Source organism: Portunus trituberculatus, chromosome 27, assembly GCF_017591435.1.
Source record: "Portunus trituberculatus isolate SZX2019 chromosome 27, ASM1759143v1, whole genome shotgun sequence".
NCBI classification, from domain to species: Eukaryota; Metazoa; Arthropoda; class Malacostraca; order Decapoda; family Portunidae; genus Portunus; species Portunus trituberculatus.
Window position 1 is genome coordinate 1,999,878 of NC_059281.1, and position 15,000 is coordinate 2,014,877.

Below are 15,000 nucleotides of genomic sequence, written 5' to 3' on the forward strand. Positions count from 1 at the left end.
TAAACTCCCTCCCTGTATCTGTATTTCCGAATTCCTACGACTTGTCTTCTTTTAAGAGGGAGGTATCGAGGCATTTGCTCCCCAACTTTGGCTGACGCTTTTACACTTTTTAGAGAGCCAACACTCAAGTGGGCCTTTTTTTAATCTTTCTTTTTTCTTGCCCTACGTAAAAAAAAAAAAAAGATGTACGGGTGTCCTTCCCTACTTTTATTCTTGTTTCCCCCTTACCTTATCCATAGTGCCATATAACCTATGTTGTCCTTATCACATTGACCGAGGTCATAAGCATTACACTACATTACTTGCACTTGTTGACTTGTGTGATTTGTATTGTGGGAGTGGGTGAAATGGCCAAGAGGAGGAAATAAATAGATCATATATCTGTAATTCCTTCCCAGCCCCCTTCGGGGAAAAACAGCCTAGACCAATTTTCCCGGAGGGTAAATTTAATTATTTTTTCCCGGGAGGAGTTAGTCAGAGGAGATTTTTTTTTTCTTCTACACCGGTATTATTTTTTTGTATTCTTGTATTTTTCTGAATTTCCACATTCCTATGACTGAACTCTTTCAGTAGGGACACTTACCCTCTGATTTAATAAGCCCTTTTGATTATATGAGAAATGGCACTTCAATGGGTCTCTTTCCACAGGTATTGTTTTGCTCTTGGCTGGTGCCTCTCATGCATAAGAGAAATTGAAGCAATATGGATTAACTCTATCACTTTATTCTATCTTGGCTCAAGTAGCTTACATTTTACTTTATCTAAGTCATATATAATCTACAGTCAACTTTATCTGGCTTTACTTGAATTACTTTATTCATCTTCACATCGTTATAATCATCATTTGAGTACAGTGAGGCTTCATCTAACTACACCATTACATCCTATATTGAAATTCTAACTACCTTCAATCTATTGTCTTTCAGATTATTCTAACCGAAATGATCATTTACTCCCAGCGAGGTCTAATAGTACTTGTTCTGTTCCGGACCAGTTCTGGTCCACACTAGTTCAGGGAGCTAGTTATGATCTCGCTGGACGTTTTTCCCTTTGTGTCTCACAACTCAGGGGGCAGTGACAGCGTGCTCTGTAAAGACAACTATCCTTCTTCAAAAGAAAAAAAAAATACATGCACGTACCACACACACCCTTCACTTCAAATAAGAGAAAAAGGGCAACTTCAAATCCAGCTTCAGAGTCCCCTCTGAAGAGGGGACAAAAAATATCCCCAGGTCGGACTACTCTCTGTAACAATCCAAAATGTCTTGACACCTCCCTCAACTTCTTCATTAACTTCTGCAACATTCGCGGTATTAGATATAATTTTCAGTCTGTACATCTCTCCTTTATTAAGCATCATCTTCTTTTCCTTACCGAAACAAAGCTGTCTGAAGCAACTAACAGTAGCCCCTTCCCCCTTCTTTACTACTTTCTTTATCTTTATCCAAAGCTGGATGTTGCGTCTATGTGTGCAACGACTTAACTTGCTCTCGTGCCCACGCTCTTGAATCTTCCAAGTTTTCCACCATCTTGCTTTGACTCAATAATCACTCTAACTAAATTTTTCTAAACTGTCTATCTCTCCTATAACTCTTGTGACTATATCAGATTCCTTGACCATTCCAAAGTGGACCACATTCTGTCCCTCTATCAATGTTCACCACCACCTTTGGCTTTCCTCTCCTTTCACTGACCATCCTGGTTAACTAACCATCAACTTTACTAACCTCCATGATCTAGAAGAACTGGTACAACACCTACTTTTTTCTTTATATACCATGTGGGCTTTTCACGGGAATTTATGAGCTAAAGGGGGTACTTTTTGGGGTACTTCCTATCTCAAAGCCCACCCGCTAGGAAACCATTGCCCCAAGTGAGGAAGCCCAACCTACACTCGGAACGTGGACAGGATACGAACCCGTGCGCTTGGAGACCCCGCGGAACCCAAAGCACGCATGGTACCACGCCCAATATTCTTGACTTTTTCTCTACCTCTGATCCTTCTCCTTTGGCTGTTACCCTATCTTTTCCGTTGGGCTCCTCCAATCACAATCTCATTTCTGTATCTTGTCCTATTTCTCCAATCCCTCCTCAGGATCTCCCAAGGTGAATGTACCTCTGACGCTATGCCTCAACCAGTTGAGAAACCTGAGGAACTATTACACTGATTTTTTTTCCTGGATTGATTATTGTTTCCATGTCAGAGATCCATCTCTGTGTGCTGAACGCATAACAGAGGTGATAGTGTCTGGCATGGAGGCGTACATTTCTCATTCTTTTTCTAAACTTTAACCTTCTAAACCTAGTTTTAACACAGCTTATTCTCATATTACACATGATACAGACGTTGCCCATAAAAGTTACTTGAGCCCTCCATCACCGGAATCTCATGCACGTTAAATTTCTGCCCAGCATCATGCCAGGTCTATTCTCCAACTTGCCAAGCTTTCCTTCATAAATAAAAAATGCCAAAATCTTTCAAACTCCAGCTCCCCTCAAGACTTCTGGTATCTGGCCAAAAACATCTCCAATAACTTTACATCTTCCTCTTTCCCTCCTTTGTTTCATCCTGATGGCACCACTGCCATGTCATCTGTTTCTGAAGCTGAACCCGTCTTTCAAACCTTTGCTAAGAACTCCACTTTGGAAGATTCTAGGCTTGTCCCTCCCTCTCCTGCTCACTCTGACTATTTCATGCCTTCAATTTAATTCTTCATAATAATGTTTTCCATGCTCTCCTAAACCCTCAAAAGGCTCATGGATCTGATGGGCTTCTTCCTATTGTTCTCAAAAGTATTGATCCCGTGCTTGCACCTTGCTTGGATCCCGTGCTTGCACCTTGCTTGGACAAACTCCTTCAACTATTACTATCGACTTCTACCTTTTCTTCTTGCTGGGAGTTTGCCTACATTCAGCCTTTTCATACAAAGAGTGACCGTTCTAATCCTTCAGCTATAGTCCCATAGCTTTACTCTTTTGCTTATTTAAAGTTTTTGAATCAATCATCAATAGAAAGATTCTTAAACATCTGTCACTTCACAATCTTCTATCTGATCGCCAATATGGCTTCCGTCAAGGGCGCTCTACTGGCGATCTTCTGGCTTTCCTTACTCTTGGCCATCTTCTTTTAGAGATTTCGGTGAAACTTTTGCTTTCTAGTTAGACATATCAAAAGTTTTTGATAGAATCTGGCACAAAGCTCTATTTCAAAACTGCTCTCCTACGGTTTCCATCCTTCTCTCTGAAACTTTATCTCAAGTTTCCTTTCCGACCTTTCTATTGCAGTAGTGGTAGACGGTCACTGTTCTTTTTCTGAATCTATTAACAGTGATGTACTTCAGGGTTCTGTCCCACTCTCTTTCTATTATTCAATAGTGACTTTCTTAACCAAACTACTTGCCCTATCCAATCTTACGCTGATGAAACCACCCTATATCTTTCCACTTCCTTTCAGAGATGGCTAACCCTTTAGGAAGATCATGCAGGGATGCCACATAACGCCTGACTTCTAATCCTTCTAAGGTTTCTGATTGGGGCAGAGAAAACTTAATAGAGTTCATTGCCTCAAAAACTTAATTCCTCCATCTATCAACTCGGCACAACCTTCCAGACAACTATCACCTTGTCTTCATTAACACTTATCTGTTTCCATCTTCAACACTGAATATCCTCCGTCTATCCTTTACTCATAATCTAGACTAGAAACTTCACATTTCATCTCTTTCTAAAACAGCTTCTACGAAGTTTAGCGTTCTGAGGCGTCTCCACCCGTTTTTCTCGCCCCTCTGACTGTTAACTCTAAACAAGGGCCTTCATCCTTGTATGGAGTACTCTTCGCAAGTTTGGGGGTTTCCATTCACATTGTTTTATTAGGTAGGGTGGAATAAAATCTTTTCGGCTTATCAACTCCTGTCCTCTGACTGAATATCTTCAGCCTCTTTCAATCCTCCGAAATGTGGCTTTCCATATTTTTTATCGTTATTTTAGTGTCATTTGCTCTACTGATCTTGCTTAATGCATGCCTACCCTGCTCCTGCGACTCCGCTGCACAAGGCTTTCTTCTTCCTCTCACCCCTATTTTTATCAACTCCCTAACTCCCTAACGCTGTTTTATCTCTTTATGGTTTTGCTGAAAATGCCACATGTAGGAATGACGGCTTTTTGCAACTGCCTTTATTATCTATTTCTACCTAACTTTCTTGACTTTTAACCTTTGTCACAGAGTAGTGACGTAAATTTTGTCTGGCTTTCTAACCTTTATTGCCATCCAGTGATCATTTGTAAAATTTTGTTTTGCTTTTTCGAATTCTAACCTTTATTACTATCCAGTAACTGAGAATTCGTCTTTTTTTCCTCTAATCTAAATTTAATTACTATAGGATGACTGCAAATCCTTCTATCATCTCTCTATTTTAATCTTAACTATCTATTTACTACATGTTAATATGAAATTCTTTCTATTCTAATCTCTGTTAGTGCCTTGAGAGTGCTGATGAACTATGAGTGTACGTGTGGAGGCTGTTACGCCGCCCGTTGATCTGGGCGAGGGTCCTCATTGGTCCACTAAGGAACAAGCTCTGTATTATGTGGATATTTTCTCGCAAAAGGTTCACCGCTTTCATCCTGTCTCTGGGACACAATCCACCCTACATATAGGTCGGTGACTGCTTTTGGTCGAGCTCGTCCTGCTTTACCTTAATATTTAAGGTATTTTTGCTTATGCAGTTATATTCATTATATAAGATGTATTATTCTAAATCTAATAAAGATCGTCCTGACTTTGGTATCTTTAATAAGTATTCACCATATATGCTGTTCATACCAATATACGCACAATTAAAAATTTCAATCAAACTCGTCTTGTTTTAGGTGTTCCTTCATGTAGTTGTATTCATTATATGTGTTGAAGTATTCAATATTTTAGTCAAACACGTCTTGTCTTGTCTTAACGTTTGCACTGTAACTGAACTGTGTGTGTGTGTGTGTGTGTGTGTGTGTGTGTGTGTGTGTGTGTGTGTGTGTGTGTGTGTGTGTGTGTTCACACATAGATGTGATTTTTCACACAACCCTTTAATTTTGAAAAAGAAAAAAAGTATTTTCATTGCAGTAATTTGATTTATTGACTCTCTCTCTCTCTCTCTCTCTCTCTCTCTCTCTCTCTCTCTCTCTCTCTCTCTCTCTCTCTCTCTCTCTCTCTCTCTCTCTCTCTCTAGTACAGAAGGAGGGCCGGTAACCTTTGTGGTGCCTCATGTGGACAAGCTTAACACATTCGTGGTCAGTGTGGGACGGAACCTTGCCCTTGTCACGTGGCCGGACCCTACCAAAGACGCTACCGTCACCTCTATATCCATAATTGCCTCAGTGGACCTCCCACACGAAAGAAACCGGTTCAATGATGCAAAATGTGATCCCTTGGGCCGGTTGTGGGCAGGTAGGTCACAAGAAAGGTTCTCTTGTATAAGCTAACATCCATAAACGTTTCATTAACCCTTTCACTCGAAAACAACCGGCTTAATGACAGGAAATGTGGTCATTGGGCTGACTGTGGGCAGGTTGGTTATATGAATGAGTCTATCTTTTTAAGTAAGACAAAAAAGCTGGCCAAGAGTAACAGAAAGAGTAAAAAAAAGAAAGTCGACATAGAATGCCAATCCGAGTGTAGGTCCGAGAGAAGGATAAATGTCATGAAACCTCACTCGCAAATCAGGTCAAATCATAGGAAGATGGAAATACAGAAGCAGATCGGGAGTCCCAGAGAAAGGTATGAATTACTGAAAGTACTTGCATAGATAAGATAGAAAGATGATTTGAAATCATTAATGATGGGAGCTTCAAGTCATTTATCCTTTTTAACTCTTCCTGTTACCCTCGTCCATTCTTTCCGATCGTACATAAAAACAACTCGACCCTATACTGTGCCTCACATCTTTATGGTATTTTGGGTTTGATCGTTTTTGTTGCCTATGGTCAGTTTTCCAGTAGAAAGATTTCAAGTCACAAGAATTAGGAAATATAATTACACCGTAACATTCAATAACACAGCTCAGTTTGGGGAGTGAGCAGATAGCCAGAGCACATAGAATAGCAGGAGTAGATAGAGAAGACAGGCAGGTTTGGCTGTAGTAGGAATTGAATTAATGAAGGGGTCGGGAATTCAAGAAGAGGTTTTCTTTCAGGCACTATGGGAGACACCGATGTACCTGAGAACCCCTTCCCATATCTGGGCAGTCTGTACCTCATGGCAGAGAACGGCAAGGTGACACAGGTCCTTGATAAGGTAAGAGAAAGTCTGTGGCGGGGAGGCCAGATATAATGAGGAATACACTGTTTGGCAGAAAGAAGACTTGAAGACAGAAGAAAAGGAAAAAAAAAAGAAAGAAGACGAATGGAATAAAAAGAAGAAAGAGGAGAAAGCGAAGGAAAAGAAGAGAGGAAGAAAAAGCAACATAAACATCTCCAACCCAGTACTCAAGAACAAAGACACTACCATCCCTACTATAGCGGAACCAGACAAACTTGGTATTCGGGGTGTTAGCTGTTTCTCTCCTCCGTAGGTGTCACGTTCACAATCAACAAACATGAAACTCTCTCTCTCTCTCTCTCTCTCTTTCTCTCATACTGCTATCCTTTGCCTCAATTATTTCAAGATTATAAGTTGTTATACATGATTACATTTTTTCTTGTGACTTCCGATTTCAATTAAGAGAGAAAAATGAAACTGTATATCTTCCGGGCCTCTTGGCAACACGTATACGATGTGCGGCTCTGGCGCTACAGCGTCCTTGACACGTAAATAATCTATCCTGTTTGTCATTGTCAGGTCAGGTCACTCATACAGATTTCTAAGGAAAGATTTCCTCTTTTTTCATCTAAGAGAGGAGATACGGCTAAAGACAACAGAGTATACAAAAATGCCCATATAGATGCCAGTCCCAGAGGAGGTCCGAAACAGATAGCCAATAAAAAGGGATACACAATTTTATACCTCTTAAATGAAGTCAAGTCATAGGAAAATAGTAATAATAAAAACAGATAGGGAGTTCCAGAGTGTACCAGAGAAAGGAATGAATATTTGAGAGTTCTGGTTAACTCTTACATTAAAAACGTGGACAGAATAGGGGTGAGAGAAAGAATAGAGTCGTGTGGAGAGAGACCGCGAGAAGAGGGGAGGCATGCAGTTAGCAAGATCAGAAGAGCAGTTGTCATGAAAATAGCAGAAGATAGCAAGTGATGCAATATTGGGGCGGTGAGAAAGAGACTGAAGATAGTCAGAAGAGAGGAATTCATAAGACAAAAAGCTTTTAATTCCACCCTATCCAATAAAACGGTGCATGGAACCATCCCCATACTGAAAAGTACTCCATACAGAGGTGGATAAACGCTCCTGTAGGATAGAGTTAGCAATGGTGCGGGTGCGAAAAACTGGCGAAGACGACCCAGAACGTATAGCATCGTATAAGTTGTTTTTTGCGAGATGAGATATGAAGTTTAAAGTTTAGATTATAAGTAATGAAAAGATCGAGAAAATTCAGTGCAGAAAAGGGTGACAGTTGAGTATTATTGAAAAGAGGGATAATTGTCTGGAAGGTTTCGCCTAGTTGATAGATTGAGAAATTGAAGTTTTGAGAAATTAAATACTGCTATGTTTTTTTTTTTTTTTTTTTTTGCCCCAATTAGGAACCTTAGAAACATGAGAGACCAGGTGTTTTGTGGCAACCCTGCATGATCTGTTGACTTCCTGAAAGGTTGGTCGTCCTTGAAAGGACGTGGAAATGTGTAGAGTGCTATAATTAGCATAAGAGTGGATACGTCCTTTTTACAGCCTCTCCTGTATATCGTCTTTGCTCTGTCCTTGAAATTACTTCCATTGTACCTCTCATCTCTGGTTTGTCTCATTTGTAGGTGAGCATCAGCAATGGCCTGGCGTGGAGCGAGGACAGACGCACCTTCTACTATGTGGACACCTGTGAATATAAACTGGAAGCATTCACCTGCGATTTAGAGAAAGGAACACTTGGTGAGAGAGAGAGAGAGAGAGAGAGAGAGAGAGAGAGAGAGAGAGAGAGAGAGAGAGAGAGAGAGAGAGAGAGAGAGAGAGATGGGAGTGTAATTATAGCTGTGACGTTGGTATTGCTGGTGGCGTTATTATTACTATTATTATTATTATTATTATTATTTATTATTATTATCACAACCAGTGTGATTATATTAACAATGATTGTAATAATAATAATAATAATAATAAAAAATAATAATAATAATAATAATAATAATAATAATAATAATTAGTAGTAGTCGTAGTAGTAGTAGTAGTAGTAGTAGTAGTAGTAGTAGTAGTAGTAGTAATATTGTTATTATTATCATTATTATCATCATTATTTTCATTAATAATATGTTATTATTATTATTTTTCTTCTTCTTCTTCTTCTTCTTATTCTTATTATTATTATAATTATTACTTTCCTTTTTATCATTATTATTATTACTATTATTATTATTATTATTATTATTATTATTATTATTACTTTTATCATTAGTATTATAATAATTATTGTTATTATTGATATTATTATTATTATTATTATTATTATTATTATCATTATTAATATCATTATTATTTTTATTGTTATTATCATTATCATTATCATTATTGTAGTTGTTGTTTTTTATATTTTTTATATGCAAGAAGGAAAGTCCCCAAAAGCGAAAAAAACAAGTCCCACTTTAAATGCAAGTTCCCTAAAAGAATGGAAAGAATTAGCCGAAGAACAGAGAAAAATGTCTTGAAACCTCCTTCTTAAAAGAAGTCAGGTCGTAGGAAGATGGAGATACAGAAGCAGACAGGAAGTTTCAGAGTTAACCAGAGAAAGCTATGATAATACTGGCTAATTTTTATATAAGAGAATTGGACAGAATAGGGACGAGAGGAAGAGGAAAGTCTTGTGCAGCGAGGCCGCATGAGGAGGGAAGGTATACAATTCCCGACTTCGGAAAGTGCTGAAAAGCTACCAGATTCACCAGATAACTTAATTTAGCACATTCAACTCGGTATGCTGGAAAAAAAAATTTTACGTCATATATGTGCTATCAAACTAAGTAATAAATTATTAGGAATATCTCTAATCAGCTTCACCAAGCACAGAGAACGTAATATGGCAAAACGAGCCAAAAATGCTTGGTTCATGGTCTCAGTTTTGGGACACTTCATCACCTTGAGTAAATTACATTATTTTCAGTAAGCAAGCACATTTCATTGGTTCAAGTTAATTAATTAGCAACCAGATCCAGAAAATGTGACGAATATCAAATAAACACGATGTTTTGATGCAAAATCCTTGTATGACTTCAGTGAAAGATTGTCCGTTCCGTATGTAAACAACATCAAGCAGGTTTCTACCTGCTCCCCACCGGTTATAGGCAAACAGTTCAGGGTCTGGATGCGATGCTGACGGTCCTTTGCACCAATCTATGAAGTGCTTTGAGCAGATAGCATGGTCCTTGGTAGCTCTCCACGTCGGGCCTCGTTTACATCGTGTCTCCCATAATCTTCTTCGAGCCGCGTCTTTCTTCCTGGGAAACACAGTCCATCCTTTCACGCCTTGGTTTTTCTTTTTTGATATAGAATTGCAGTCAGCTACAGCACATGTATAAACCGGCATTCTGTTCCAGCTCTAAGAACACTCCACACTAGGGTGACCAGATTTCTGAGACAAATTCCGGGGACATTTTCAGTTCAGGAGGTAAAACATGTAGTGTTTTTGCACTGGAAAAACTAAAACGGGGACACTATTCGTACCATTTCTAAACCAGCAATCAAAAGTTTCTCTCGCCTTATTTACCCAAGTTGCAAAGAAAAAAATCTCTACCTGATGAAATATCTGAGATCATGAACACCCATTAGCTGTTAAAATGTGTCCGCTATACACTTCACCGTCTTCACGGAAACTATATAAAAATAAGGCCTTCTCCTTATTCTTGACATTCTAAAAGAGTAATTATAAAAGGACATAATTATCATAATCAAAAGGAGTAGTTTTTAACGCATCAAGTGATCTTTCAGTTACAGAAAACCGGGGACAGCAGTAGCCGGGGACAGGTCACTGAAATCGGGGACGTCTGGTCACCCTACTCCACACGAGCTTCCAAACAACCGCGGGCCGCGGGCTTGTTTTGGTGTTTTGAGAGGACTCGGTGTTCCTGAGTTCAGTTAGTCTTTTCGGTTTGATATGCCTTCGGCCGCAAAAATGTTGCTCTACCAAGATTATTACAGAATGTATTCCTTTGTAATATTTAGAGGAGAAACAGTGCTCTCTATTGAACTATATGAAAAAATGTTTCAAACCAAATATGTAGTTGAGACTAGTAAAAAATGCGAGAGCATTGAAACCGAGACTGAGTATTAAGCTTATAATAACAGTTTTGTAGAATGTGTATTACCAGATCATATGGATAATGTTAGGATAAACACTTGGAATTAATGTTTTGCAGTACAAAGACTCAATACCTCAAGATTTATTATGATATGAATTTTAGAATGTGTCTCTTGCGAGCTGGCTGGCTGTATACCGAGTCGCGTATTAAAACAGCCAGCGATCAATGGCAACCCATGAATATCCGACGTCTGGAATTAGTAAGATCTGTAGAGCACGTAGCATGAAAATAGCGATAAAAAGAAAGAGATACAACATATCGGCGGTGAGAAAGAGACTCAAGACAAGCAATCAGAAGAGTGGACTTGATGAGACAAAAAGCTTTAGATTCTACCCTATCTATTAAACATAACTGAGTGAGTGGAACACTCCAAACATGCGAAGAGTACTCCACACAGGATGTATAAGGGAACTTTTTTTTTTTTTTTACATAATTAGCAGTTGGAGGTGCGAGAAAAAGTGGCGAAGACACTTCAAAACGACTAACTTCATATACGCTGATTTAGCAAGAGATGAAATGTGCCTGTTAAGATTATGTGTGAAGGACAGACCGAGGATATTCACTGTGAAAGGGAAACAGTTACGTGTTATTCAAGAAGAAGGAATAGTTGTCTAGAAGGTTGTGCTGAGTTGATAGATGGAGGAATTAAGTTTTTTGAGGCATTGTGAACATTGCTAAGTTTTCTCTGCCCGGATCAGAAATCTACGAATGATTAAAAGTCAGGCGTTCTCTGGCGTAAATGAGTGATCTGTTGACTTCCTGAAAAGTTTCTCGTCTATGATAGGACGTGGAAAGATGTAGGGTGGTATCATCGGCGTAAGAATGGATATGGCAAAAACTTTCGTTAGGATCATTACTGAATAATAAAAGGACAGAACCCTGAGGAACTCCATTATTGATAGATTTAGCAGAAGAACAGTGGCCGTCTAGCACGGGTGAAATAGAACGGTCCAAAAGGAAACTTGAGATAGAGTTGCAGGGCGAAGGATAAAAACCGTAGGATGGCAGTTTTAAAATCAAAGCTTTGTGCCACACTCTACCAAAAAGTTTTTTATCATATTTCTAACGTAGCAGCAAAAGTTTCACCGAAGTCTCTTAGAAAAGATGACCAGAAGAACACCGGAAGCCATACTGGCGATCAGATAGAGGGTTGTGAAATTACATATGTTTAAGAATCTTCCTATTGAAGATAGATTTAAAAATTTTAGAGAAGCAAGAGATCAAAGCGATAGGACGGTAGTTTGTGGGAGTAGAACGGTCACCCTTTAAAAGAACAGACTGAATGAAGGGAAACTTCCAGTAAGTAGAAAAGGTAAAAGAGATTCTATGAAGTTTGGAGTTCTTTGGAGTCTCCGCCAATTTTTCTCGCCCCTCTTACTGTTAACTCTGTTCAAGAGCCTTATCCGTCCTTGTATAGAGTACTCTTCGCATGTTTGGCTAATGGGTGGTGGGGTTAAAACTTATACAGCTTTATTAGATAGGGTGGAATTAAAAACTTTTCGTTTCATCAGTTCTCCTTCTTTGACTGATTGTCTTCAGGCTCTTTCTCACCGCCAAAATGATGCTTCCCTTTCTATCTTTTATCGTTATTTTCATACCAACTGCTCTACTGATCTTGCTAACTGCATGCCTCCACTCCTCCTGCGGCCTCGCTGCACAAAGCTTTCTTCTTCCTCTTCTCCCTATTTTGTCCAACTCTGTAATGCAAGAGTTAACCAGTACCCTCAATCATTCATCCCTTTTACTGGTAAACTCTGGAACTCCCTACCTGCTTCTGTATTTTCGCCTTCCTACGACTTGTCTTCTTTTAAGAGGGAGGTATCAAGACATTTGCTCCTTAATTTTGGCTAACGTTTTTGTATCTTCTAGAGAACAAGCACCCAAGTGGGCCTTTTTATAAATATATTTTTGCCATTGGCTGGCCCTCTCTGCTACATAAAGAAAGTAAAAAATAATGGTAACGAAAACAACAACAACAACAACAACAAAAACAATAATGGTAATAATAACAATAAAAACAATAATAATTATAATATTAATCATAATAATAATAATAATAATAATAATAATAATAATAATAATGATAAGATGAATAATAATAAGAAAAACAGCAACAACAACAGCAATAACAACAACAATAGCAACAACAACAATGATAATGATACTCAGTAATAATTATGATAATGATAAAACAATGATAGTAACAATGACAGTAATAATAATAATAATAATAATAAAAATAATAATAATAATAAAAATTATAATAATAATAATGATAATGATAATAATGATAATAATAATAATATCAAGAACAATGGAAAATAATAAGTATGACAATAATAATAATAATTAAAAGAAGAGAAAACAGCAGCATTATACAGAAGAAATGCAAAAAAAAAAATAAATAAAAATAAATAAATTTAAAAGAAATCATTGAAGATGTAGCCTGAACGTACATGGTGACTTAAGTAATCTATAAATCTATAAATGAGAAATAACAATAATGAATGAATAATGAAAGAAAGATAGAGAAAATTTGTTTATTTTTCATATTCATTTCAAGTTAAAAAAAAGAAATCTTTCTCTAAAGCATGCACATTTTTGCCTCATTTGTATTCACCTTTTTACAATCCAGTTCAATGAAATTCATCTTAAATCTCTTCATGAATCTTTACTGTTTTCATATAATTACGTGCTTTTTGGATACACAGAGGTAGATATGTGACTATACATTCACACACTAATAGTCATGCATGTCTTTGCAGGTGAGCGTAGGACCATCTATGACTACAGAGAGGGCGGTCTTTACCCAGCCTTCCCTGACGGCTTGACCATCGACTGTCAGGGCAGGCTGTGGGTTGCCTGCTTTGGCGCTGCCAAGGTAACATAAACATCTGGAAAAAAAAAAAATGAAGTTGAGTGATGATAACGTTTCTTGAATGACACAGCAGCTCTAAGTTTAATGAAATAAAATTTGAATAGAAAAAGTAAGATATAATTCAAATTTAGAAGAGTATAAAAAACTGAGATAATAAAACCAGTAATACAAATAAATAAGTAGATGAATAAATAAAACAAAACAGATGAATTGAAATAAATTGGCTGAGATTTGAGTGTACCAATCTCAAGTTCTGGATACTGACCGAGGATCTTTTCAAAATAAGAAATTGAAAGAAAACATCGGGCCTCCACGTGGCAGTTCCCTTGTAAGACATGACTACTTACTTCCACCCATCATCCTCATCCATAAATTAATTAATCTAATTAAGCGAATAAATCAAATATTGTTTTAGCACTAATACTATTATGATGACTACAAACATTTCCTTCATTTGCCGCTGTTTTGAAAAACAATTCCTTGCTACAGCTGTTTTTCTAATATAATTTGATCTAGCTTCAGTCCATCATTTCTTGTTTTGATAACGCTGCGGCCTTTATCTTGAAACGGTTTGTTCTCTTGTGTTATTCGGGTTATCATGAATATTTTTCTACGATGATACATATTCCTCCTTAAACTTTGGCTAGAATTATGAAGGCAACCCTGAAAACAACCCCTGTCATTTCCTCTAAAGCAGGAGTGGGGAGCTTTCGTCCTCCTGGTTCTATAAGGCCAACAGGGCCATTTTATCAGCTCTGGAACGCTTTTCAGAAATGCTACTTCATACATCCTAAGAGTCATGAATTAATGATATATGATATATTCGTATAATGATGATAATTATAATTATAATAATAATAATAATAATAATAATAATAATAATAATAATAATGACAACAAGAATAACAACAACAAGAACGACACTAATCCTTACATCCACACAGGTTCATTGTATCAACCCAAAGTCAGGCAAGATCGAAGACTCTGTCACCTTGCCAACTGACCACATAACTTCAGTGACCTTCGGAGGACGTGATCTGGATGAACTCTACGTGACTACCACGACTAAGAGACTCACCAAAGAGCAACTGGCAGCTCAACCGTCTGCAGGGGCGGTGTTCAGGTACTGTATACCAAAGGGCACCAGGGATCAGTGAAGACACCAGGGGTGAGTCAGAAGGCAGTAAGGATCAGTAAAAAGGCACCAGGGATCTGCCAGAAAGTAACGACGATCACCTAGAATGTACCGGGGATCCTTACCTTACCATAGTGCCGTGTCTATAGTTGATGTTGGTGACTGGCGTGCCACACTCTTCTATTCCCAGCATTCTCCACTGCTTCGTCTATCTTCTCTCTTCCTATCATCTCCTTGATTACATTCATGTACTTCACCCTGTCTCCCCTATACTCTTCTAGAACCCTTCTATCATCCCAAAGACTCAGTCTCTCTCCATACCATCTCCTCTCACAACATGCCCCACATACCCAAGTTGTCTTCTTCTCTCCACGGTCATCACCTCCTGGTTAGTCTTTCTTGCCATCCACGAGACCCTCACAGTTCTTCTGATGAACCACATCTTCGCGCCTCCAGCCTCTTCTTCATTTCTTTACTAACAGTCCAGGTTTCACGACCGTACCACATCCCTGACCATATGTAACTTTTCAAAATTCTCAGCCGGATCCAAGTCTTC

At 38.2% G+C, this 15,000-nt stretch overlaps 1 protein-coding gene across 1 annotated transcript in view; it reads left to right on the forward strand.

Annotated features, from left to right (window-relative positions):
- LOC123509835 (regucalcin-like) overlaps window positions 1–15,000 on the forward strand; it is a 21,133-nt gene that overhangs the window by 866 nt on the left and 5,267 nt on the right. Inside the window, exons 2-7 of the mRNA XM_045264398.1 lie at window positions 4,477–4,656; window positions 5,219–5,431; window positions 6,177–6,277; window positions 7,903–8,017; window positions 13,197–13,312; window positions 14,254–14,432. Coding sequence (XP_045120333.1) covers window positions 4,500–4,656; window positions 5,219–5,431; window positions 6,177–6,277; window positions 7,903–8,017; window positions 13,197–13,312; window positions 14,254–14,432 — 881 coding nt within the window. The 5' untranslated portion in view covers window positions 4,477–4,499. The remainder of the gene's footprint in view (window positions 1–4,476; window positions 4,657–5,218; window positions 5,432–6,176; window positions 6,278–7,902; window positions 8,018–13,196; window positions 13,313–14,253; window positions 14,433–15,000) is intronic.